Below are 27,880 nucleotides of genomic sequence, written 5' to 3' on the forward strand. Positions count from 1 at the left end.
TTCCTGTCCAATACAAGTTGAAGCATGTTATGAAGCAGCAGCTGTAAACATGTTTTCACTTGCTTCGTCAGATGGAGAGGATGTGGCGGTGGAATCCCGACTTGGGCAGAACAGAACTGCAGTCCTCCCCCCCCCAGTTGTTACTATCCCTGTGCGTGTGGACTGCATCTAGCCTGCTCACTCCACACTCAGCTCGGTATACAATGGAGGTGAGAGGTGGAGCTGCACAGACTGAAAGCTGACACAGCACAGACTCCTGGAGAAGGGGGTAGATGTAAACCTCCAGTAGGGCGGCCACATATGAATCTCCCAAAAAGAGGGCAGTGATTTGCATAAAATTTACATACCTTAATTTATATGCATAGATGCAGATTTAGAAGTAATTATTGTAACTGAACAGAAATACAGCACTTGTCACCATGGTGTGGAAAATGGGGACCTGTGTCCCTGCCTATTTAATTTGTTGCTTAGGTCCTAAGTGTTGATGGGCAACAATTCTACCCTAGTAGTCTGGTATTTTATCATCCAGACAGTATAGTGTAACAACATTCTCCTGTTCCAATATATTCACATTAGGGTGAAGGTGAGGTCAGGTGAGAGAACAATTAGGTATTCAAATCAGGGGGAGCGATGTAACCAGCGACAAAAAGTGCCCAAAATATCAATCCTTACATTCCAAGAAAAACGGAAAATTGACACATTGTATATTTTATTCATTCAACACTTGTATATGTTGCCTTTACCAGTAAAATTCTCTGAAAGAGGCTTGTATAAGCAGCAGTTGACTAACAAGAAAGTTCATGAAAATAAAACATCAATAAAAGCCAGCAGTAAAACAAAGCAAGTTAAAACGTCCAGCCCAAAGATACTAAGAACGAACCACGAGACATAACCAAAACCAACCAGCAGCTAAAACCAAACAGTGGAAGTCCAAAAAACTCTCTTGATAAAGGATGAATGTAAGACAAATTGAATTCTTCTTGAATTTATTCTGACTGTATTAAAAGGTGACTAATGATTTAACCATGATTTCTGTGGCTTGTATTCTTTCACTTAATATGGAATATTAAACCCACGTGGTGCTTCACAGTTTGTTCCCCGTGTTGAATGCATGGTTATTTTCATTAGATTGAAAAGCACTCTGTTGGTATAACAACTTATAAATGGACCCCATGGTTAATTATGGAATCTGTAATTTGACTTTTTCAGAAATTAGCTTTTTGAGCTCTGCCATCTAGCCACAAATGAAGGCTGGAGCCTTCAATTACAGGTGCCAGACAGATGTGTTGGTTTTACATATCTGGAAAAATTCAGGGAGATTGGTGAAAGTTTGTGGGAGAAAGAGCAGTTTAAACCAAAAAGCAAAAACCAAAACAACCCCCCCCAAAGCCACTCTCCCCCTGCCAAAAATAACTCATACACTCAGCCTAATGTACCTCACAGGGTTGTTGTAAGGATAAAATGTTGGGAGGATGTTGTTTGCCATAGAACCAAATGCGTGTTTTACATTTCCTTGCAGGTGAGGAGGAGGTGGGCATGACTTTGGGCCAGTCACAGGGCAGTTTCACATGACACGCTAAGCCACCCTGCAAATAAGCTACACATTATGGGCTATTTGCAGGACAAGCCATGGTGCACCTGACCAATGATCGGGGTCACTGTGGGTGTTCCCCTGCTCCTTCTGCCTTGGTGCTCCGGCCGGTATCCCAGTATCCTTCATGGGAGATCCTGTCTTGTCTGCCTGTCCTGTCACCCTCCCCACTCCGATCACTACCCCTTTTCATTATCCTGCTTTTAGAAAATATATTTCAGCCCCAGAAATTTGCAAAAATTGGGTTCCACACTTTTTAAAATGATTGTGTGGGCCCCAGAAATTTGTGCAAATGTGATCACAGTTGATCCTATTCTAGTTTTTGTTGGTCTTTCCCAAGTGTGCCCCTTGGACAGCTGAAACATACAAGGGCATGGACAAGGCAAGGCTACACCTATCAGACAGTTGTAAGTGCACACTGGCGCAATTGCTAGAGACTGACAAATAAAATAACAGTTTCAAAAGATCGCATTTGTGCACATTTCCGGGGCCAGGTTGGCAAAAAAGTGACAGCCCCTCCAATGTGCCGTTTGAGCCTTGTTGGAAGGCCAGTCACGGGCACAGGAGGCTTGAGGAGCATGGGCTGTTGCGCTCACGAGGCGCGCCAGGGGTTTTGCTGCTCTTGCAGCGGTGCTCCTCACCCAGTCGCTGCAACCCTTGGTGAAAAGGCTCTGCCAGATATGGATGACACGTCAACCTGCCGTGCGTCAAAGAACCGCTAGAACAAGCCATGCGTTGTCAGGGTGGCTTATTGCTCAAAATGAAGCCACCCTGCAGAAAGCAGTCTGGGTTCAGACAACACGACAACCCACCATGGCTGCAGAAAGCCATCCCACGGAAAGCGGGCAGGGTCAGACAACATGAGAACCCAGCCCACTATGATTTACAATTTCTTGAGGTGAGGAGGAAGAGGGGAAGCTCATTGGATGGCTTTGGGCCAGTCACAGACTTTCACCCTAACCTACCTCACAGAGTTGTTGTGAGGATAAAATACTGTGAGGATGAAGGGACCATGTGCCATAGGACAAAGCAGATTAACCAGGGTTTCTGAATTCCGGTGCAACAGTCATTTGATCAGTCTCCAAACACAGGCACAGAAGACAAAATGGTTCCTTCTCCTGAGGCACTCTTTAAAAGCTTTGACGTCCCAACATTGCCAGCCTGTGGGGCCGCTGGCTTCCCCTTTTCTAGGATTAGGATAGGACACATGTGACCCATAAAGGAACTCCAAAACACGTGTAGCACTTCAAAGAGAGTGTGATCAAGGGCAGAGCCAGCACCTAATACTCTCAGGTGCAAAGATTATTTTAAACATAATAAAGAACACCTGCAAAGGGGTCATGTGGTCATTCTGCTCTTTCCGTCCTTACCGCCATAAAACAGAGTGATGCAGTGCTGCAGAACCATGGGCCGATTACAAATGGATCCTGATGTCATTTGGACCTTTCCCCCATCCGGCAATCCCATGAAATAAAGTCCTGGCATTTGCACCATAAACCGTTATCTGGAAGCATCCCACATCCAGGCAGGAAAGTGGGACATAATAATGGAACGCATAAAGGCATAAGAATGGAACAATGGCTGACACTGGTTCCACACTGGGCCATGAGAACAGAAATGCAGGAGAAAGTCTCAGCTGACCCTGCTTCTTTTCAGAGTCCTGCAGTTTCCCTAGCGAGAGAATGCACATATCTGGTATGGCTGCGGGCTCAATATAAATCCCACCCTGAAGTCAAGGTTTAACGTCACATCCTTTGGAGGCTGGAAAGTGAACTTCTGGATTAGGGCAGTGAAGAAAAGAAAAAGCTCCATCCTTGCCAACTTCTCTCCAAGACAAACTCGCTTTCCTAGAAGAGAGGGACAAAGTGGTCCTGTTAGCAGAGGGCTTTTGCAATGGTGGACTCTGTCACGTTCCCTTGGCCCCCACCTTCCTCATGCACACACACAAGGAGAGAGGCTTCAGTCTCACGTCTTTAATTCACTCTCAACAGGTTCAATACAGATGCAAATCCCCAAAGACTCTCAGGCTACAAAGGAATGACAGCAGAGAATCCAAATGGGAGCTATGATGTTGCCCGCAGTTTGAACAGGGAAGCATGCTTAGTCCTATCTGAACTGGCTGGGAAAGATGCCTTTCAAATTTGTGCAAATGTGATCACAGTTGATCCTATTTTATTTTTTGTTGGTCTTTCCCAGGTGTGCCCCTTCGACAGCTGAAACATACAAGGACATGGACAAGGCAAGGCTACACCTATAAGACAGTTGTAAGTGCACACTGGTGCAATTGCTAGAGACTGACAAAAAAGTTGCTAAAGACTGACAGAACACCTGCAAGGGGGTCATATGATATGGTCATTCTGCTCTTTCTGTCCTTACCACCGTAAAACAGAGTGATGCAGCACTGCGGAACCATGGGCTGATTACAAATCGATCCTGATGTCATTTGGACCTTTCCCCCATCTGGCAGTCCCATGAAATACAGTCCTGGCAATTGCACCATAAACCCTCATCTGGAAGCATCCCACATCCAGGCAGGAAAGTGGGACATAATAATGGAACGCATAAAGGCATAAGAATGGAACAATGGCTGACATTGGTTGCACACTGGGCCATGAGAACAGAAATGCAGGAGAAACTCGCAGCTGACCCTGCTCCTTTCAGAGTACTGCAGTTTCCCTAGCGAGAGAATGCACATATCTGGTATGGCAGTGGGCTCAACATAAATCCCACCCTGAAGTCAAGGTTTAACGTCACATCCTTTGGAGGCTGGAAAGTGAACTTCTGGATTAGGGCAGTGAAGAAAAGAAAAAGCTCCATCCTCGCCAACTTCTCTCCAAGACAAACTCGCTTTCCTAGAAGAGAGGGACGAAGTGGCCCTGTTAGCAGAGGGCTTTTGCAATGGTGGACTCCGTCACATCCCCTTGGCCCCCACCTTCCTCATGCACACACACAAGGAGAGAGGCTTCAGTCTCATGTCTTTAATTCACTCTCAACAGGTTCAATACAGATGCAAATCCCCAAAGACTCTCAGGCTACAAAGGAATGACAGCAGGGAATCCAAATGGGAGCTACGATGTTGCTAGCAGTTTAAACAGGGACTTGCTGGCTAGAATAACTTAGGGAGGGAAACCCCTCCCATCCAGTGATGCTCCCCTATGTTGCCCTCACACATCACCAACCGGGTCGACTGTCTGAGCTCCACACCACCTTTTCCCGCTTCTATCTGTGCCGCAGTCTAGCATCCCTTCGGCCCTGCTCCACGCTCCATGCTCTCTACTTCCTCCTCCTCCTCCTCCTGGATTCCTACGGGGGGGCGGGCTTCAGTCCAAGCCATCTGGGTGCTACCTTCCTGAGAAGCATGCCTAGTCATATCTGAACTGGCTGGGGAAGATGCCTTCCCCGGTTCTTCTTGTTCCTGTTCTGAATCTGGACTGATAACTATCTCCATACGCTCAGAATCAGTCCTGATTCTGTTTTTAGAACCTCTTCTAGCCGTTCCAAGTCATGGGGTGAAACACTCTTGTTGCTCTGCCTCGGGGGGCAAAATGTCTTAGGTCATCCTTGTGCATTGAGAAAGGTGACCCTCTCCCCTCCCTTCCCCCTTCGTTCCAAACATGCTGACTAAAGAATATTCTCTTTTCTGGTCAGAGTTCTTAGTTGAGCAATATGCATTAAGCCTCTGTGTGGGTGTGGTGTATCGAGCTGTGGCACGCAAACTTTGTCCTACTTTCTTGCACAGCAAACATACCACATTAGCAGAGTCAGCTGGTGTAGCTTCGGTTTCCGGGCTGGATTTGGTTTCCCTCTGTAGACAGCAGTGTGTTTTGACTTGGCACGGCTAGAAGAGGTTGACGATGCTGCTCCACTTACCTACTGCCCTCCAGGAGAGCTTGTCCCTACAGGTGGTCCTGGTGTTCCTGGCTACCTTTCTGCTCGTTGCTGATTATCTAAAACAGAGGCAGCCAAGGGATTTTCCTCCAGGACCTGTGCCCCTTCCGTTTCTGGGCAATCTTCTGGATTTTGATTTCAAGAAACCTCATATCTCTACACAAAAGGTAAGGATGAGGACTGGTTTGAGCACATTATCTTGGAGTAAATCCTTATTAAGGAAACAGTTACAGGCATTGCACTTTACTGCAGACAGACTGGAACAGGTTGAGAGGAGGGCAATGAAGATGGTCAGGGGTCCGAAAAATGAGTCGTATGAGGAAAGGATGGAGAAACTGGGCATGTTTAGCCAGAAGAAGAGAAGACCATGGAGGAACATGCTAGTGCTCTTCAAATACCAGAAGGGCCGTAGCATCGAGGATTTGTTCTCTGCTGTTCCAGAGGGCAGGACAAGATCTCACAGGTTTAAGGTACAGGAGATTAGACTTTGGCTGATCATTAGGAGAAGGGCCTTGATGGTAAGAGTAGACCGACAATGGAACCAATTGCCTAGGGGGGTGAGGTGGAGTCTCCCTCGCTGGAACTTTTCACACAGAGGCTGGACAGTTATGTGCTGGGGATGTTCTAGCTCTGAAATTCCTGTGCCAAGCTAGGGGTTGGTCTGGATGGCCTACAAGGCCCCCCTTCAAGTCCCTGATTCTGTGAAATCTTGAGCTTTAGAAAGGAGCTCCTTTCCTCCACAGTAGCTCCTTTCCTCACAGAGTAGAAGTGTGGCTACTCTGAGTCTTCATGGAGTATGCCCACCCACTTAGTAGTAACCTGAACTGCAGGCTCCTAAGGCCTCACTAGCTGTATATGGAAAGGTTTCTAGGATGATGTATCGAAAACCACCATCATATTTACATGACACATGGGCTGTTGTGGTTATCTTAATTTCTATGCCACTTTCCCCCAGAAATAAACACAAAGCGGCTCAGAGTCACAACACCAGAATACACCATTACGGTAGCCATTCTAGTAACCACTCACTTCCAGACACACAGAGTTGGACCCAGAAGAGATTTTGATGGCACTCAGGGAGCTTCCGGTGGGAGGAGAGGACACAGCAATCTTTTTCTGCCAGGGGTATCCTTCCACTGGCAGAATGACGATCCTGGATGCAAGATAGAAACAACCCAAATAAGCAATTATCTTCAATAAAACTGTATAGCCTTTCTAATTCATTTCAAAGTAGGTGCTATTAATCAGAAAAACATATTATCAATTGGTATTGTTTGATCAGATGATGAAGTATATAAAGATCATAACGCGCAAGCCGCTCCTCAAAAGTGCCAAGTGCAGGGAAGGGCAGCCAGATTTCTGGCCGCCTGCACCAGTGGATCTCTCCCAGGCCCCACAGGCTCCAAGAGCAACGGGACCAGGGTGGGGGTGGGGGGAGTTAACATTCAGTCTCTTTCTGTGTGCTCTTGATGTTCTTGCTGCTGTTTGTCCCCAGAGTCTGGTATCCAGAGGCATGCCACCTCTGCATGTGGAGACCCCGTTTGTCCTCACATGCATTTGATACGTATATCCCACAAATGTGTCTGTTCCTCTCTGTGAGCCATCTAAACTTGTGTCTGTGAATTCCATCAGTAAATTCGGCATTATGTAAATAAGTACGTCCTTTGCTCTGTTTTGAAAGTGCTGCCAATCAGTTTTCCCGGGAAATTGCAAATCTCGCATCCTTGGGATTTGTTTTCAAAGATTTTGGAGGGACCCTATATTATTTGATGTCAACCAAAGTTTCCCATTCTCCCTACAGGCATTCTATGATCACCAACTAGACATTAATCTGGAATGTATCCAGTCTTTTCCATTGTTCCTCCTTCTCCCTCCAGCTTAGAATAAGATTTGGAGATATCTTCAGCCTGCAGATTGGAAGTACGCGGGGTGTGGTTGTGAATGGATTCCATCTAGTGAAGGAAGCCCTTATCCATCAAGGCGAAAATTTTGTGGATCGTCCGGAATTTCCTTTTATGCGTGAAATCTTTGGGACATCTGGTGAGTTTCTTTTAATCAGGTTCAATTTCTTGGATTGTTTCTTTTTTTCTTTTCTTTTTAGGGTCTGTCTGAATTGTGTGAGCCTTTAGATTAGCCTTCCCCAACTTGGTGTCCGCCAAATGTGTTGGACTATAACTCCCACAATCCTGAGCTGGTATGGCTTGCTAGCTGGGGATGATGTGAGTTGTAGTCCAACACATTTGTAGGGTTCAGGAAAGCTTTGCCTGGTTATGGCTCCCAGTTCAGTGTACAGACAGAACAGCTTGTAGCTATTGGACTATAGTGATGGTGAAAGATTGCACTATGGCAGCAATTAGTATCCTTTGCAGAACTATTTAACTTCTTATGCAGTAAGTCCTGGAAATCCAAAAATATTGCCATCTTTTATAGAATTGCCATCTTTTCAGAGGAACCAATATCATGCAACTGGAAGTCCACTTCTGCAGTGGGACGTTACCTCTTTCTCCTGTCCCCTTCATCCCTCCCCCGCCCATGCCTCTCTCTCCTGGTTCCACTGATGGAAGCAGTTCTATCATTAGGGAAGGGCCGGTCCATCCATTTCCGTTTCTCTCAGTTTCATATTAATGCAATCTCAAATTCAATTTGTTCCAAACTTCTTTCCAGTCTTTACTTCAGTTAGTCCATATTTTGATTTTTTTTTTTTTAAAAAGCATGAAACATGGTATGCATTTTTGTACATTTCCCCTCATACATTCATTTTGTATGCTAATTGGCCAACAGAAACATTTGCAAGCCAATATGCATTTTGGTCAATCCATGTTTTAGCCAATATACACATGTTTTCCTAATACAATGAAGTTCTGAACATTATGTTCACTAATATAAGCATTTTGAGTGCATTTTGAGTTCCCAGATATACTCATTTGTTCATTAAAGAACTCCACTGCAAAATTCAAAGAACTGCAAATTTCAAGGGACAGCTGAATTTTGCTTTGCATATTGGTCCGACAGTGTGAAATTCGGTCAGTTTGCACTAGAATGTGAGCCAAATGTCTCCACCATCCCTGCCCTCAGTGGAAAAGTTAAATGGGTTCCACCCTTTGTTCCCTCGAGAGGAAGGACTGCAGCTCAGAGGCAGAGCACATGCTTTGCAAGCACAAGGTCACGGGGGTAATCTCTGGCATCTCCAGATAGGGCTGGGAAAGAGGATTCTTGTCGGAAACCCTGGAGAGCCGCTGCCAGTCAGTGTAAACAGTACACCTGGGTGGGGCATGGTAGTGCACGTGCTTTGCATGTACAAGGAGCAACAGCCCCTTGCCCACCTGCCGCCACCACGGCTGCTGCTGCAGAAGCCTGCGACCCCCTCTCCTGGATTTTTTTGTACCTAGCGTGGCAGCATACCCTCCTCCTGCGCAGGCCCACAGCACCCGTCTGGCCAAGCCTGCAGGGCCCATGCACCATTCAAAAAGTTTTTTTTTATCATACGTTATGTGTAGTAGTGATCTGAACCAATCAGACGCTGCCCTTGCAGTGGAGGGGACTCAACCACTGAGGGCACAGGAGCCATGTGCCCTCATTGGCTGTGTCCCCCTGCCCAAAGGCAGTGTCTGAGTGGTTCAGATCAGTGCTACTCGAAATGTCAGTGTTTTTCTTTTTTAAAAAAATCCTTTGAAATCTGGTGCCATGGGGCCTGCACACTTGGCCATGGCACTTATTTGCACCAGCAGGACCAAGTGTGTAGGGACGGAGGAGCAGCCTCCGCTCCCTTAGCAGCTGCTCGCCCGAGCTGAGCCATGACGCCAGGTCAATGTAGAGGCAATTTGTGTGGAGCCTCAATTTCAATTTTAATCCCACTGCCCACCAGTTGTGAAAGAACCACAACCCAGCGGCACTATGAGGCTATACAGTGCAGTTCTATACCTGTCAGTCAACTCAGAAGCATTGATCTCAATGGGCTTTACTTCTAGGTAAGTGTATATAGGATTGCAGCTTTGTAGCTGTAGCAACAATTGTTAAGAATAAGAACTATATGACTTTTGACCTGTTTCCTGTTTCCAAAATGTATGAAATAAATCTCGCATTAAAAACCAATCCCAAGCAGTAAAGACACAAACTGCAGCAATACAGTAGCAACAGTACCAGCAAAATCCGAAAAATAACAGCAGAATGAAGAGCAACCAGATAAAATCCACCAACCACCCTCAATCTTCACCAAATGTTTTACAGCCATGTGTCATGGTTATGTTAAAGGTGCGTAGCAATGTAATGTTAATCCTTCCCATCTAGGACTGGTCTCCTCAAACGGACTTAGCTGGAAACAACAAAGACGATTTGCCTTATCGACTATCAGAAACTTTGGTCTGGGCAAAAGAAGCTTCGAAGAACGAATACAGGAGGAGAGCAGATATTTAACAGATGCAATTGAAGAGCAGAATGGTAAGGCCTAGCATCTTTTTTGTACGCAGAAGCTCAACAATATTTTTGCTGTGTCAGTGTTCCAGGGGACAAATTTAGCTCTAATTGATGTGGGGCTACCCCACGATTAGGGAAATGTCAGTTGAAAGCTTCACACAGATGCGCATCCCTTGTGATGCCTGGAACTCTGGCTGACCTGGGAGGTCATGTGGGAACCTCTGCTGGCGGGGAACTCCGAATACTCAGCGAAGGCTACAGTTGCATGGCAAAGATGAGGAGGGTTGGTTAGGACTGAGCCAACAACAACAGCCACGGGTAGGTAAAGTGTTTGGACTGATGATTTGGATAGCTATAGCAGTCATAGTCCAGAACGGAATATGAGTTTGAAATGAACAGTTTTGAAATTTGGGGGAAATCTTTTATGTACATGCGCACACACGTGCACACACAAGACTATGTATGTGTGCATGTATGTATATATGAGGGGCTGTTACATTTTACATTTCAGTCCCCCTTAAGTGAGCCAGCTGTGAAATAAGTAGTTACTTTGGAAGACTTAGAAGGAGGGGACGATTTCCTGTTATGAACGGACACATTCTGAAATGTGTCGGCAACAAAATATTGGTGCGGCTATCTTGTATTTTGTTTTTGAATATTTGTTGTTGTTCAGTCATTCAGTCATGTCCGACTCTTCGTGACCCCATGGACCATAGCACACCAGGCCTTCCTGTCCTGCGCTCTCTCCCGGACCGTGCTCAAGTCCATATTCATTGCATTGGTGATGCTATCTAGCCATCTCATCCTCTTCCGTCCCCTTCTCCTTTTGCCTTCAATCTTTCCCAGCATCAGGGTCTTTTCCAGAGAGTTTTCTCTTCACATTAGGTGGCCAAAATATTTGAGCTTCAGCTTCAGTATCTGTCCTTCCAATGAGCACTCAGGGTTGATTTCCTTTAGGATTAACTGATTTGACCTCCTTGCAGTCCAGGGGACTCGTAAGAGTCTTCTCCAGCACCGCAGTTCGAAAGCATCAATTCTTCGGCGCTCAGCCTTCCTTATACTCCAGCTCTCACAGCCATACATTACTACTGGGAAAACCATAGCTTTGATTTTACGGACCTTTGTCGGCAAGGAGATGTCTCTGCTTCTTACTATGCTGTCTAGGTTTGCCATAGCTTTCCTCCCAAGGAGCAAGCGTCTTTTAATTTCATGGCTACAGTCACCATCTGCGGTGATCATGAAGCCCAAGAAAATAAAATCTGTCACTGCTTCCATTTCTTCCCCTTCTATATGCCAGGAAGTGATGGGGCCAGATGCCATGATCTTCGTTTTTTTAATGTTGACTTTTAAACCAGCTTTTGCACTCTCCTCTTTCACCATCAACAAGAGGCTCTTTAGATCCTCTTCGCTTTCTGCCATTAGGGTGGTATCGTCTGCATATCTGAGGTTGTTGATAATTCTCATGGCAATCTTAATTCCGACCTGTGATTCATCCAACCCAGCGTTTCTCATGATGTACTCTGCATATAAGTTAAATAAGCAGGGCGACAATATGCAGCCTTGTCGTACTTCTTTCCCAATTTCGAACCAATCGGTTGTTCCATGTCTGGTTCTTACTGTTGCTTCTTGACCCTCATACAGGTTTCTCAGGAGACAGGTAAGGTGGTCTGGTACTCCCATCTCTTGAAGAATTTGCCACAGTTTGTTGTGATCCACACAATCAAAGGCTTTAGCGTAGTCAATGAAGCAGAAATAGATGTTTTTCTGGAATTCTCTTGCTTTCTCCATGATCCAGCAAATGTTGGCGATTTGATCTCTAGTTCCTCTACCTCTTCGGAACCCAGCTTGTACTTCTAGTAGTTCCTGGTTCGCATACCGCTGAAGCCTAGCTTGTAGGATTTTGAGCATCACCTTGCTGGCATGTGAAATGAGTGTAATTGTACGGTAGTTTGAACACTCTTTGGCGTTGCCCTTCTTTGGAACTGGAATGTAAACTGACCTTTTCCAGTCTTGTGGCCACTGTTGAGTGTTCCAAATTTGTTGGCATATTGAGTGCAGCACTTTAACAGCATCATCTTTTAGGATTTTAAATAGCTCAGCTGGAATACTGTCCTCTCCACTAGCTTTGTTGTTACTAATGCTTCCTTAGGCCCAGTTGACTTCACTCTCGAGGATGTCCGGCTCAAGTTCAGTGACCACACTATCATGGCTATCAGGGACATTCAGATCTTTCCTGTATAGTTCTTCTGTGTATTCTTGCCACCTCTTCTTAATCTCATCTGCTTCTGTGAGGTCCCTGCCTTCTTTGTCCTTTATCATGCCTGTCTTTGCACAAAACGTTCCCTTGAGATCTCCAATTTTCTTGAAGAGATCTCTAGTCTTTCCCATTCTATTAATTTCCTCGATTTCTTTTCATTGCTCATTTAAGAAGGCCTTTTTGTCTCTCCTTGCTATTCTCTGGAACTCTGCATTCGGTTGGATATATCTTCCCCTTTCTCCCTTGCTTTTCGCTTCCCTTCTTTCCTCAGCTACTTGTAAAGCCTCATCAGACAGCCACTTTGCTTTCTTGCATTTCTTTTTCTTTGGGATGGATTCTGTTGCTGCCTCCTGAACAATGTTATGGACCTCCATCCATAGTTCCTCAGGCACTGTGTCTATCAGGTCTAATCCCTTAAATCTATTCCTCACCTCCACTGTATATTCATAAGGGATATGATTTAGCTCATACCTGAATGGTTTAGTGGTTTTCCCTATGTTCTTCAATTTAAGCCGAAATTTTGCAATAAGAAGCTCATGATCTGAGCCACAGTCAGCTCCAGGTCTTGTTTTTACTGACTGTATGGAGCTTCTCTGTCTTTGGCTGCAAAGGACATAATCTGATTTTGATATTGACCATCTGGTGATGTCCATGTGTAGCGTCGCCTCTTGTGCTGTTGGAAAAGAGTGTTTGCTATGATCAGCGTGTTCTCTTGGCAAAACTCTATTAGCCTTTGTCCTGCTTCATTTTGTACACCAAGGCCATGCTTGCCTGTTATCCCAGTGATTTCTTGACTTCCTACTTTAGCATTCCAATCCCCTATGATGAAGAGGACATCTTTTTTTGGTGTTAGTTCTAGAAGGTGTTGCAGGTCTTCATAGAACCGATCAACCTCAGCTTCTTCGGCCTCAGTGGTTGGGGCATAGACTTGAATTACTGTGATGTTGAATGGTTTGCCTTGGATTCGTACTGAGATCATTCTATCGTTTTTGAGATTGTACCCCAGTACTGCTTTTCCCACCCTTTTGTTGACTATGAGTGCTACTCCATTTCTTCTAAGGGATTCTTGCCCACAGCAGTAGATATGATGGTCACCTGAATTAAATTCGCCCATGCTTGTCCATTTTAGTTCGCTGATTCCCAAGATGGTGATGTTCAATCTTGCCATCTCATGTTTGACCACCTCCAGCTTACCTTGATTCATTGATCTGACATTCCAGGTTCCTAAACAATATTGTACCTTACAACATCGGATTTCCTTTTCACCACCAGACACATCCACAGCTGAGTGTCCTTTCGGCTTTGGCCCAGCTGCTTCACTCTTTCTGGCGCTACTTGGAAATACCCTCTGCTCTTCCCCAGTAGTATATTGGACACCTTCCGACCTGAGGGGCTCATCTTCCAGCGTCATATCTTTTAGCCTTGTGATACGTTCCATGGGGTTTTCTTGGCAAGAATACTGGAGTGCATTGCCATTTCCTTCTCCAGTGGACCACATTTTGTCAGAACTCTCTGCCATGACCTGTCGATCTTGGGTGGCCCTGCACGGCATAGCTTATGGCTTCACTGAGTTACGCAAGCCCCTTCGCCACAACAAGGCAGTGAACTCTATTTTCTATTGTTTTGTGAACCCATTGTGTTCTTATCGAAATGTAATCAATCAGTCTTCTCCTTCTGATCAGGCAATCCTCGGCAATTTTTCTAACACCCCCTTGCAAAAATGCAGTGCCCTGGGGTGCCAGCAAGCTGGTGACGCTCAGCTCTGCTTTCCTCGTCATCTGCTCCAGGCTGTGGAGGTGCTGCTCCAGTGCCTGAGCAGCCCGTTGTCACAGGCAGGGGGAGCTGTGGGGGGGGGGAGGTAGGATTGGCCAGGGGAGGAGAGGGGAGAGGAGACGTCTTGTGGCTGCGCCTCCTTCTGCTTCACCGTCTCCCTTAAAGGACTCTGACTGCTCTAGCGGAGCCCATCAGGTCAGAAAGGGCTACGAATGCTGAGGATCTGGTGTTTCTGGTCAGGGTAAAGGTGATCTGTGCAGAGTGGGGTTGAGAAACCCCGTTGGCTTGGACAGGTCATGACTGGGTGTAGATTGACTGGAACTCTTAGCCTGTGTGGAATGGGGCGATGAGCAGGGCAGTTGACATGATCACTCCTGCCTGTCCTCTCCCAGGAGCACCTTGGTTTAAGGCAAGTGCGTCCACTGCTAGAGCGACGATGGAGAAGAACTTGGGGCAAGTCCAAATGAACCTATTTTAGGCCCCACACCATGGCACAGATGACAACAGCATTGCCAGTAGCAATGGAGAAACAGCCGTCTGTTTCCCGCTCCAGCCAATGGCTGATCAGCTGAGTGGCAGGGAAAACCATGGAACATTGCAGGTTGCCCATATGTGTTTGAAAGAAATTAATTAGATGCTTGTTCCAAATCTCCTGCTTTTGTAAAATATTGTTTGATAATCTCACAGGTGAATATGCTAGAAATCTGTATCTAGAGGTGTGTGGCTTTCATTAATAGTGTCACTAAGGCCGTAAGACTCCACCAACGCACCTTCATGCTCAAGGCCTCCTCCATCCATAACATTTCAGCTGTGCGCTCCTGCGGCAGAGTAATCCTTTCATAAGGGTGTGATCCTATTTATTTATTTATTTATTTTGTTTATTTCATTTCTACACTGGCCAATAGCCAAAGCTCTCTGGGCAGTTCACAAGAATTAAAACCAAATAGCACACAATTAAACAATTTAAAATATATAGAACATTAAAACCACAATATAACAATACAACCACAATAAAACCTAGCAGCAGTACAGGAATTTAAAATACAGATTTCAAACAACAAGCTAAAATTTTAGAAACCTAAAATGCTAAAATGCCTGGGAAAATAAAAAGCTCTTCACCTGGCGCCTATGCATGTTTGACAGAAAATCATCCTACAGGGTCACTGGCTGAACTATGGTGGGAGTGATAGGATTTTTTTATGTCTAAACATTTGTAGGATTGCGCCCTAAAGCAGGAAGGAGACAGATCCTTCCCTGAAAATGCGGATTTGCAGAACTGCAGTGCTACTCAAATTTAAGTTACTGGATTTGTTTATGCTTTAGTTAATGCTTCATTTTATTCAAAAGTCCCACCCTTTCCCCCATATTATACTTTTGTTAAACGGGAGCCATAATCATAATGATGTTCTCTGCCATCTTTTTCTCTGCAGGACAACCATTTGAACCTCGATTTCAGATTAATAATGCTGTTTCCAATATCATCTGTTCCATCACCTTTGGGGACCGCTTTGATTACCATGACAGCCATTTCCAGAAGTTGTTGCAGTTGCTTGATAAAGCAGTGCATCTTCAAGAAAGTATTTTGATCCACGTATGGAAGCTCTCTGATCTAATGGAGAACCACACTACAATCCCATGTGTCTTTTCCCTTTGATGAGAACATTCGCCTCCCATGTCTCTGATTAGTTGTCAGACATTTTCTTTTTCCTTTTGTGCCAAGTCCCTTCATGCAGAAATCTAGGGTGACACTGAAGACATATGAGTTGGGGTGTGTATGTTTTGAATCAAGGGTTGACCACAGAAAAATATATAAATCATGCTCAGCTAAGACTTCCAGGTGTGGAATCACAAAACTGCTCCAGAACCCACTTTTCTAACATGGCCGCTTTCCACAGGCAAGAAATTGGGTTTTGAGGGCAATCTCCTATGCTGCCGCTGTGCTGTTTCTGTTACACCAGCAGGACCCACCGCTAGGTGCTTCCTAAAGCAACCTTGGAATTGAGTGGAAATGCTTGAGTCTGAAACAGGGCAGATCAGTGCATCTAGGAGCTTCACAGATCTGCCCCATACTGGAAATAAGGATTCCAACTCATTTCTGTTTGCTTAAAGGCCTATTTGCTTCCTTTTCATTGTCTTTTCATTCTGCTAGCCTAGCTCCTTTCACGTGATAGTAGGATGATGTTTGGGGAGGTTTACTAGACATTTCATGTTTTTTCTCCTAAACACAGCATAATTGTAGTGTTTGTTCCCCCAGCTGTACATTGCCTTTCCAACCGTCATGAAATGCTTGCCCGGGCCTCATCAGACTGTTTTAAAAACCTGGGGAGAGGTGAAATCATTTGTGAGAGAAATCATTGAAAAGCACAAGGAAGACTGGAACCCATCTGAAACCAGAGATTTCATTGATGCATATCTAAATGAAATGGCCAAGGTAATTGACAATATCGAGAGCAGGTTGGAACTTGTTTCTTAATTTTTAGGAGAAGAAGAGAGACACAGTGTCAAAGAATAGAACAGGCCAATTGATTTGTCCTAATAGCCTTCAGTGGCTCACCTTCACATTAGCCCTATTCAGGCATTCTGACAGAGTGTTGTTTAAACATGTGAGGAGGGGGAGCATGGTAGTCCTGCCCTCCTCCGGCATCGCTCTTATTGTCCTGCACATGTGAGGGGTGACTGAAATGAAGAGATTCATCAATCTCTCCATGGAGGTTCTCTACACACTCTGGAACAGTGGATATCCAGCATTCTGGATTGTGTGGAGACCCCCATGGATAGAGGAGGCTCTCTGCTTCAAACAGTCACCCTCCACACATGCAGGGCAACGAAAGTGATGAGGGACAGGGGCAGGGCTGGAGTGTTCCCTCCCCTCATGTGTTTAAACAACATGCTTTCAGAATGCCTGAATAGGGCTAGAGTTCCCACTGATTCTGCATGAATTCAGACAGGGGAGGGGTATGTGCTTATCACATAATGTTTTCCAGGGGGTGGGATTTCACCACTTGTTCACTGCCTACAATGGTGGAGTTACAACAGTATGTGAGTTAAATTCACATGTGCATATATGGCAAGCTAGCTGGTGCTTTCTAGGCTTACCGGAACATTCCATCTACTAGTCTGTTGTGACACTTTATACATGGGAGTAAAGTTGGTACCTTGCTAGTTTGGGACTTATTTTTCTCCTCTCTATGAAAAGATTGCTGTGTTCATTAGGAACGTTTTCTTGTGTGTGCTTTAGCTGCATGTTCAAGTTACTTGCCAACATACATTTCACAGCTTGTCTGTCAGAGCAAATAGCTGACATGACAATATCTATGTCTATGGCTATGTCTATGTCTATGTCATCTATATCTATATCTATATCTATATCTATATCTATATCTTATCTAGAGGCATCACATGATCTACTTTTATTTCTGCCTGCCTGAATACAATCTCTCTGGGCTTTGAAGTCCAGATCAGGAATTACTGGGTGTCTTTCTTTTCCCTTTATTCATACTTAGTCCCAGCTTCAGTGATTCTCAAGACTAGTAATCTGGTGGTATCAAATCCCGAATACAGAGATCTTGACTCTCAATGTGATCAAGTGACAGCTGGGGACAATGTTTGGCTGATGTTTTTGTTGAAAGCATAACATGCTGCTGCATTTTCTCTTTTTAAGGAGGACGTTGCTTCCAGTTTCCATGATGAAACCCTCCTACATTCAACAATGGATCTGTTTTTTGCTGGAACTGAAACAACTTCTACAACGCTGCTCTGGGCTTTGCTCTACATGGCCATTTATCCAGAAATTCAAGGTGAGAATTTTTTTTTTCCTGTTGCACTACTTTTTAAACATTAATGCAGTACCATACTGTTACACGGCTATACTAAGTGACTCTTTGCCCCTGCCTTTAGCCCCAATAATAACTGCACAAAGCTAATTCCATAGCAGTGTGTAAAAGTCTCTTCTGGGGACTCAGGAATAGAACCAGGAGCCAGGATATGTGAACTCTGCTCCATGATCTGCCTCAGTCAGGATATTTTCTAAAGTGATACAAAGAACTCCTCAAGCTCCTCAGTGCAACACTTCTGGTGTCTTTTATATGATACAATAGCATCGTAAGACACAGTGGTATTAGACAACTACTGGCCAGTTGCAAATTCCCCTTTTTTACGGGAGGTTCTGGAGAGGGTAGTGGCAGGACAGCTGCAGGCACTCTTGGATGATATTGATTATCTAGACCCCTTCAGTCTGGATGTTGATCAGGTTATAGGACTGAATCAGCCTTGGTCGCCCTGATGTATCATGGATGACCTTTATCGAGAGAGGGACAGGGGGAGTACAACCCTGTTAATTCTGTGATCTCTCATCGACTCTTGATACACTGACCATGGTATTCTCCTGGATCAACTTAGTGCAATGGGTATCAGAGGCACTGTGCTACAGGGGTTCCAGTCCTGCTTGTGGGGCCAATTTCAGAAAGTAACATTGGGTGACCATTCCTCTGCCCCTTGGCAATTGAGCCATGGGGATCCGCATGGTATCATCTTGTCCCAAACGTTATTTCACATCTATATGGAGCCGCTGGGAGAGTCATTAGGGGATTTGGTGCCAAGTGCCATCAGCATGCTGATGACACACAGCTCTGTCCCCCTGGGACTTCTGACTCAGGACAGGCTGTGCAAGCCCTGGACCTGTGCCTGAACTCCATAGTGGGCTGGATGAGGGCCAGTAAACTGAACTTGAATCCTGGCGAGATGGAAGCCCTGTGGGTGAGTGGTTCCTGAGTCCGGGAGAAAGGCACATTGCCTGTTCTGGACGGGGTTGAACTCCCACTGAAAGATCAGGACCATGGTTTGGGGGTACTCCTAGATCCATCACTGTCGCTGGAAGCCCAAGTGGCCATGGCGGCTCTCAGGGCCACAAGTGCCTTTTGCCGGCCTCAGCGGGTTCGCCAGCTACGGCCTCTCCAGGATGGGGATAGCTCGGCCACAGTGGCTCCAGCACTAGTCACCTCAAGAGCAGATGACTGCAGTGGGGCCGCCCTTGAGGCTGCTCTGGAAGCTGGAGCTGGTGCAGCAGCTCGGCTGTGGTCGGGAGCTGCCCCTGTCCAGCCTGCAGCTCCTTTGCTGAGAGAAGCGCGCTGGCTGACTCTTCTCTGCCGGGCCAGGATTGAGGCTGTAGTACTCGTGTACAAAGCCCTAAACATCTGGGGACCTGGATATGTGAGAGAGCGCCTTCTCCCTTACCAAGCTGCCCAGTCACTGAGGCCATCGGCGGGCTTGCCCCGGTGGCTCCACATGGGCCCAGGGCCCGGCTGGAGTCCACCAGGAGAAAAGCCTTCAGTCAGCCCCCTTCCTTTGGAAAACCCTGTCCCTGGAGGACAGGCAGGTACCAACCCTGCGTCGTTTCCGGCCCCTCCTGACCACAGCACTGTTCCAGGAGGCGTTCCTTAATGGACCGGTCACGATTTCTATTGGCATTCTGTATTTTTTCAAGTATAATTTTAATGTGGGGTTTTAATCTTTTTATTCTTTTCCTGTTTTATCCTTTGTGTTCACCATTCTGAAACCTGTTCTACATCTGGAGCGGTATATAAATATTGTAAAGAAATAAAGAGGTAATTAAACACAATAAGCAGAAACAGATATCCGCATTCCAGTCAATGTGGTGCTCTCATTTGGACATTTCAATGCAGGAAATGCAATTCATGTACAGTTCTTACCATCCCTTTCAAAGACATCCTCAGACTTCTGGGCTTGCATCTGAGCGCCGTGGCTTATGCCACATGGAAGCCCCTTAACCTCCAAGGTGCCATTGTACTTTTGTTTGTTTGTTTGTGTTTTGCTTAGCAAGTCCGGGTTCTACAGGTGAATTACAACTGCAGTGTAAAGAAAAGGGGCACATATTGTGGAATAATCGCTTTGTGGAATACTGACTTTGTGCAGCACTCAGCAGGATTTAAAAGTTTGCCTGGCTAACTTGACCACACTTCATATGACTAAGTGCAAGAAAAAAGTAATTTCTTTCTGCTTATTTGTCATGATGTGTATATTTGTGCACATAATTTTCTTTGCAAATTGGAGATTGTCGACCAGCAGATACTTCACAAATCCACACTGTTAGCTGCTTGTCATTGTGTGTGTGTGTGTGTATGTGTGTGTGCGTGGGCGCGTGTGCATGCGTGCGTGCGTGCGAGTACACCCGCGATTTTCTGGAGAGGAATCCTATCTCAGGCTCACATGTACAGGTTGTGGTGGCAACAAAAGGCCGTAACAACTTCTACACTGGCATATTCTGCTAGGTGTAGCTGGCAGTGGTTAGTCCAGTCCAAAGGGGGTGGATCCTCCCTCCCTCAGGAGGCCTGTTTCTGTCTATTGAAATGGACTTGTCCTTGGCTGACAGAGCTCAGGTCAAATGGTCTGAGTGAATTGGTGTGTGCAGCTGAGCGAGTGTGCCGAAACCATCCAAAGAAAGCTGCCTTCAAGACTCCTTTGTTCCCAGAGAGGCATGACTCACCCCACCTTTAGAAAGGGATAAAAGCAAAGGACTAATTACCTTTCAGCAGTTTTTATTTGTTTCTACTTTTTAAAGGTCTCATTCATTCTGATTTCTCTAAATACATACACATTTCTTTTTCTATTGCTCTAATTCTGTACCTGAAGTGTTCACCCTTCCATATCTGCTTGGCTTAGTATACTATTCAGAGTTCTAGCTTCTCCATAATCCGGGAGGCAGGCGTCTTTTGTCAGAGGTTTTTAAGCGGCATGCACTATCCCTAGATCTAGGGCTTCTTTTCTTAAAAGCATTCTAACTGTCTGCAAAAGGTTAGATGGTGGTAGCTGTTAAACCCTTGGGGTGGACATCCCTGTGTCCCCCGATGGGCCTGATCCTTGATGGACTTGTTCATACTTATGGTTATTCTGTCACAGAGAGCTACATATTCTTCTCATGCAAGCAGAACTGTGTGTGTGTGTTTTGCCAATTGCGCATTCATTGCCCTTGACCCGGCTCCCTGTTTCTTGGAGACACCCTGCTTCCTGAGAGTTTGGGTTTGTTTTTCTTGTACCAACAGCAAACGTTACTTTGTTTCTAGCAAGGGTCCAAGCAGAAATAGACTCTGTGATTGGCCAGTTGCGACAGCCAGCGATGGACGACAGGGATCGCATGCCCTATACCAATGCGGTTATTCATGAAGTTCAAAGGATAGGTAACATTGTGCCTTTGAATTTGCCCCGGATGGCAGCTAACGACACAACACTGGCTGGGTTTCGTTTGCCCAAAGTAAGTGTTAAGGAAATAATCTTTGTAATATATCTTCCTGTGAGATGCCAAAGTTTAAGCCAAGCCGAAGTTCTCAGTTATATCAGATCCTTTAGTTGTCACTGATGGAGAAAAGCTTACTCCAGTGGTACCCAAACTTTTCCGGTCAATCAGCACATTTGGACTTTTGAAAGTGTCATGGGTGCTCTCACAAGGTGGTTGGCGTTGGGGCCTTGCCCATTCATACAATGGCTGCCATGGTTGGCATGGCTGGTCACAAAGCATTCCTTTCCAAAAAGACCAACTGGTGAGACTAAAAGAAAACTACCTAAGAACCTAGAACCTAAGTACAGGACAGAGGCTCCAAAACAGAAAACCACTCTTTTGGTCCCAAATAAAGATGGCACTGAAGGGCAGCACTTTGTTTTGCAGCATGCCAGCATCCCAATTTTTTAAAAAACTTAATAAAAACAATCCTAAGAAATTAAAAAAAACACATGTTGGGCAGGGAGCCTGGTGGGCACCACATTGGGAGACCCCAGGCTTACTCACTCAGTTGTAGGTCTGAGCCTTTGCATCAGTTTAAAAGGGAAGGCATGACTGTGTGGACACCCCCTCCAGATCCCTTGACAGACAAGGGCCTGTAGCCTTTCAGGCTAAACGGGGCGGCACTGCTCAGCCCTCCAGCAGTGACACTTCAACCTGGCCAACCCTTCTGCAAACCCCACCCCACCTCCGTCAGGTTCTCACGGACAGCTTCCAGCCTCCCTGCCTGCCAAGGCCAGACCAGCAGGTGGACAGGGAGTTGGGCGACTCCCCCTGGCTCTGCTCTGAGAACACTGATGGAGATAAGCTCACACAGACTCTGACCTTCCAGAAACTGAACAGGCCCAAGCTCTTCCAGGCCACTTCTAATCAAATCCCGGCTATAAGCTACAAGGCCCACTGCAGTACTGAAGCTGAGCCCTGACACCTCATTGGGAGACTGCAGGCTTACTCACTCAGTCGTAGGTCTGGCCCCTCCCTCCATGATATGGTGGTTTGCCCGTTATTCCTTCTCCTCTGCTGCTATGGAGTTGTAGACCTGACGGGCATAACAGCTGCAATAGCACTGGCACAGGCAGATGCACAGGCCTGCATTTTTAGTCTTGATGGCCTGCTCAGCCTGAGATCTCAGAAGGATGCTGGAGTCTAAATAAGACTAGGATATGCCAGGTTTATGAACACATTTTCTGAGACTTGGTAAGTACTACTGGGAGATTTCCTTTTGCCCTCTGTGGTTTGACTTGGCTGGAATGAGCTGTCTGGAGTTATTGCTCTTTTTGCAACTCTTGGGGTATATTGGGGGCGCATTATAATCTGGATGGGGTGGGATGGTTTGGGCTAGCTTTGCCGTTCCAGCTCCTTGATGAAACTGGATGCCCACCCAGTTCTGAGTTTGAACCGATACACAGACCTGAACTCTGTCAGTGTGTGGTGTTTCTAATCCTAACTCTAAAACAGTCCCATGTTTTGATAATACATTTAAAAATCTATAAGGGGACCTGAAGTTTTTGTAAAACATTTGAAGAACTACTAAGTACTGAACAGAGATTCTCACAGCCAAAAATTGACCTTTCTCTGTGTGTCTGCAGATAGAGTTGGAGGCTTAGTACAGTTGTAGAGCCATTGCTCAATACACTAAGGAGTTCCCTGACATTTAATCTGCTTTCTTATCTGCTCTTTCTTTGGCAGGGAACCATCTTGATCCCCAGCTTGACATCAGTGCTGTTCGACAAAGATGAATGGGAAACGCCTAATGTCTTTAATCCGGGACATTTCCTGGAGAATGGTCAGTTCAGGAAAAGGGAAGCGTTCCTGCCATTCTCTGCAGGTATTTTTTTTTTTTTTAAGGTGATCATAACACCATAGAATAGTAGGGTTGGAAGGGGCCTGTAAGACCATCGAGTCCAACCCCCCCCCCCACTCAATGCAGGAATCCCTAGATTGCTCCTAAGTATTGCACAAAGCCATGACTATGTGGAAGCTTGAGTCCCCGCCCGCTGCTCTCACCATGCCTGAAATGTCACTCACTAATTCATAGGGTCAGTGTAGCTTTTCCTCATTTTGCCAGAAACTTTTGCTTGAGGGCCAGAGATCCTGTTCCATCTGGAACAGAAGCAACTCTGTGTTGCCCTGCTGGCCACACTCTGAACCAAGCCACCTCCAAATGTCAAGAGAAAAGGGCAGTGAGGGGTATATAAACCGCAGCATATTACGAACTTTAAGTTCGGGTAAGAGTTCCTCTCGAGGTTATCCTCTGTGTCAGAGCAGCTATGCCCAGAAAAGCTGTCCTCAGCAGTTGCCCTTAACGTTATGGGACATCGTCTCCCAAGAGACCACTGTTTCGTATGGATACACATGTGAGGCCTTTCTATTTGGGGTTGGCTGTACAGCAGGGGTGCAGGACCTCCCACTGGGGGGCCAAATGTGGCCCTCCAGGGATCCCCAGTTGGCCACACACCCTTCATCTGGATCCACCCACTTTCCTCTGACCAGCAATTGTTTGGTTTTTTCCCAGCATTTCTGCAGTTTTCCCTCCATTCTGAAAGGCTGAGATGCCTCTCCTAAGGCTCAGTTGCTGGCAGTAAGAACTTTAAGCTAAAATAAAGTGACAGTTGGGGTATTTTACCCCACCCCTTCTGCCTTCCTCCCTACCCACCACTAGAATGTGGCCCCCAAGAACGGCTCTGAAATGGAATTTGACCCTCTGGTTGAAAGAGGTTCAACACTCTTGCTAGTGACCTTGGTCAAGCCAGCTGACGGTTGCAGCAGGTATGATGTGCTCAATTAATATCCGTTTGAAACAGATATTGGCATGGATCCAGACGGGAAGGCAGTGGGGTCCAGCAGAGGCTCATCACTGGAGGAGAGGGGTGGGGAGGCCATCTTCCCCCTGCATTACCTCTCATGTTTCTCCAAAGGGGCCCTGCTCCTTTGCTTTCCAGAGCAGCTTTTCAGGAGGCACAGGGGGCCATAGGGAGAGGGAGGAATCGCGATGATTGCCTCTGCGCCCTCTTCTTCAAGTGCAAGCGGAGCTCAGTGAAGTGGATCCAACCCATTAACTGGATGCTTTCAATTTGTATTTTTGTGAAATATGTTGTTGCCTTCTCCAAGCAATTGAGATGTGGGGAACAGAGAAATAAGCATTAAGATATAAAATTCAAAATACATGAAGTTCTGTATTTCAGAGATCTAGGAACCATGACCAAATCCGCTTTGTTCCCTGATTCTCCTGAATAAGAAGTGGGTATAACGGCCTTGTATGTGATTTCTGATTACATACCAACTTTTAATGGCGTTTTATTTCCTGATCTGTCATGGTCCTGATGGGTTCTTTGCTGTGTCAGTTGCTGCAGCCACAACTAACTGCAAAAGCAGAGTCTGTCTGATTCTGAGCGTATGGAGATAGTTAGCAGTCCAGATTCAGAATGGGAACAGCAAGAACCGGGGAAGGCATCTTCCCCAGCCAGTTCAGATAGGACTAAGCATGCTTCCCTGTTCAAACTGCGGGCAACATCATAGCTCCCATTTGGATTCCCTGCTGTCACTCCTTTGTAGCCTGAGAGTCTTTGGGGATTTGCATCTGTATTGAACCTGTTGAGAGTGAATTAAAGACATGAGACTGAAGCCTCTCTCCTTGTGTTTGTGCGTGAGGAAGGTGGGGGCCAAGGGAACGTGACAGAGTCCACCATTGCAAAAGCCCTCTGCTAACAGGACCACTTTGTCCCTCTCTTCTAGGAAAGCGAGTTTGTCTTGGAGAGAAGTTGGCAAGGATGGAGCTTTTTCTTTTCTTCACTGCCCTAATCCAGAAGTTCACTTTCCAGCCTCCAAAGGATGTGACGTTAAACCTTGACTTCAGGGTGGGATTTATATTGAGCCCGCTGCCATACCAGATATGTGCATTCTCTCGCTAGGGAAACTGCAGGACTCTGAAAAGAAGCAGGGTCAGCTGAGACTTTCTCCTGCATTTCTGTTCTCATGGCCCAGTGTGGAACCAGTGTCAGCCATTGTTCCATTCTTATGCCTTTATGCGTTCCATTATTATGTCCCACTTTCCTGCCTGGATGTGGGATGCTTCCAGATAACGGTTTATGGTGCAATTGCCAGGACTTTATTTCATGGGACTGCCGGATGGGGGAAAGGTCCAAATGACATCAGGATCCATTTGTAATTGGCCCATGGTTCTGCAGCACTGCATCACTCTGTTTTATGGCGGTAAGGATGGAAAGAGCAGAATGACCACATGACCCCTTTGCAGGTGTTCTTTATTATGTTTAAAATAATCTTTGCACCTGAGAGCATTAGGTGCTGACTCTGCCCTTGATCACACTCTCTTTGAAGTGCTGCACATGTTTTGGAGTTCCTTTATGGGTCACATGTGTCCTATCCTAATCCTAGAAAAGGGGACACCAGTGGCCCCACAGGCTGGCAATGTTGGGACGTCAAAGCTTTTAAGGAGTGCCTCATGAGAAGGAACCATTTTGTCTTCTGTGCCTGTGTTGGAGACTGATTGAATGATTGTTGCACCGGAATTCAGAAACCCTGGTTAATCTGCTTTGTCCTATGGCACGTGGTCCCTTCATCCTCACAGTATTTTATCCTCACAACAACTCTGTGAGGTAGGTTAGGGTGAAAGTCTGTGACTGGCCCAAAGCCATCCAATGAGCTTCTCCTCTTCCTCCTCACCTCAAGAAATTGTAAATCATAGTGGGCTGGGTTCTCATGTTGTCTGACCCTGCCCGCTTTCCGTGGGATGGCTTTCTGCAGCCATGGTGGGTTGTCGTGTTGTCTGAACCCAGACTGCTTTCCGCAGGGTGGCTTCATTTTGAGCAATAAGCCACCCTGACAACACATGGCTTGTTCTAGCGGTTCTTTGACGCATGGCGGGTTGACGTGTCATCCATATCTGGCAGAGCCTTTTCACCAGGGGTTGCAGCGACCGGGTGAGGAGCACCGCTGCAAGAGCAGCGAAACCCCTGGCGCGCCTCGTGAGTGCAACAGCCCATGCTCCTCAAGCCTCCTGCGCCCGTGACTGGCCTTCCAACAAGGCTCAAATGGCACATTGGAGGGGCTGTCACTTTTTTGCCAACCTGGCCCCGGAAATGTGCACAAATGCGATCTTTTGAAACTGTTATTTTATTTGTCAGTCTCTAGCAATTGCGCCAGTGTGCACTTACAACTGTCTGATAGGTGTAGCCTTGCCTTGTCCATGCCCTTGTATGTTTCAGCTGTCCAAGGGGCACACTTGGGAAAGACCAACAAAAACTAGAATAGGATCAACTGTGATCACATTTGCACAAATTTCTGGGGCCCACACAATCATTTTAAAAAGTGTGGAACCCAATTTTTGCAAACTTCTGGGGCTGAAATATATTTTCTAAAAGCAGGATAATGAAAAGGGGTAGTGATCGGAGTGGGGAGGGCGACAGGACAGGCAGACAAGACAGGATCTCCCATGAAGGATACTGGGATACCAGCTGGAGCACCAAGGGAGAAGGAGCAAGGGAACAACCCACAGTGACCCCGATCATCGGTCAGGTGCACCATGGCTTGTCCTGCAAATAGCCCATAATGTGTAGCTTATTTGCAGGGTGGCTTAGCGTGTCATGTGAAACTGCCCTGTGACTGGCCCAAAGTCATGCCCACCCCCTCCTCACCTGCAAGGAAATGTAAAACACGCATTTAGTTCTATGGCAAACAACATCCTCCCAACATTTTGTCCTTACAACAACCCTGTGAGGTACGTTAGGCTGAGTGTATGAGTTATTTTTGGCAGGGGGAGAGTGGCTTTGGGGGGGGTTGTTTTGGTTTTTGCTTTTTGGTTTAAACTGCTCTTTCTCCCACAAACTTTCACCAATCTCCCTGAAATTTTCCAGATATGTAAAACCAACACATCTGTCTGGCACCTGTAATTGAAGGTTCCAGCCTTCATTTGTGGCTAGATGGCAGAGCTCAAAAAGCTAATTTCTGAAAAAGTCAAATTACAGATTCCATAATTAACCATGGGGTCCATTTATAAGTTGTTATACCAACAGAGTGCTTTTCAATCTAATGAAAATAACCATGCATTCAACACGGGGAACAAATTGTGAAGCACCACGTGGGTTTAATATTCCATATTAAGTGAAAGAATACAAGCCATAGAAATCATAGTTAAATCATTATTCACCTTTTAAAACAGTCAGAATAAATTCAAGAAGAATTCAATTTGTCTTACATTCATCCTTTATCAAGAGAGTTTTTTGGACTTCCACTGTTTGGTTTTAGCTGCTGTTGGTTTTGGTTATGTCTCATGGTTCGTTCTTAGTATCCTTGGGCTGGACGTTTTAACTTGCTTTGTTTTACTGCTGGCTTTTATTGATGTTTTATTTTCATGAACTTTCTTGTTAGTCAACTGCTGCTTATACAAGCCTCTTTCAGAGAATTTTACTGGTAAAGGCAACATATACAAGTGTTGAATGAATAAAATATACAATGTGTCAATTTTCTGTTTTTCTTGGAATGTAAGGATTGATATTTTTGGCACTTTTTTTCGCTGGTTACATCGCTCCCCCTGATTTGGATACCTAATTGTTCTCTCACCTGACCTCACCTTCACCCTGATGTGAATATATTGGAACAGGAGAATGTTGTTACACTGTACTGTCTGGATGATAAAATACCAGACTAC

At 45.8% G+C, this 27,880-nt stretch overlaps 1 protein-coding gene across 1 annotated transcript; it reads left to right on the forward strand.

The window, feature by feature from the left end:
- The first annotated feature begins 5,358 nt into the window (after window positions 1-5,358).
- On the forward strand, window positions 5,359-27,705 carry LOC146348101 (cytochrome P450 2J2-like). The gene is made up of 9 exons (XM_084852365.1): window positions 5,359-5,646; window positions 7,357-7,519; window positions 9,767-9,916; window positions 15,353-15,513; window positions 16,177-16,353; window positions 17,584-17,719; window positions 21,002-21,189; window positions 22,903-23,041; window positions 24,949-27,705. The coding sequence occupies exons 1-9, from the start codon at window positions 5,446-5,448 to the stop codon at window positions 25,122-25,124; spliced, it is 1,491 nt and encodes a 496-aa protein (XP_084708491.1). The 5' UTR covers window positions 5,359-5,445; the 3' UTR covers window positions 25,125-27,705.
- Window positions 27,706-27,880: the final 175 nt, after the last annotated feature.

The sequence above is a fragment of the Heloderma suspectum genome, chromosome 4 (assembly GCF_057233095.1).
Source record: "Heloderma suspectum isolate Gila_16-S chromosome 4, 16-S_ref, whole genome shotgun sequence".
NCBI classification, from domain to species: Eukaryota; Metazoa; Chordata; class Lepidosauria; order Squamata; family Helodermatidae; genus Heloderma; species Heloderma suspectum.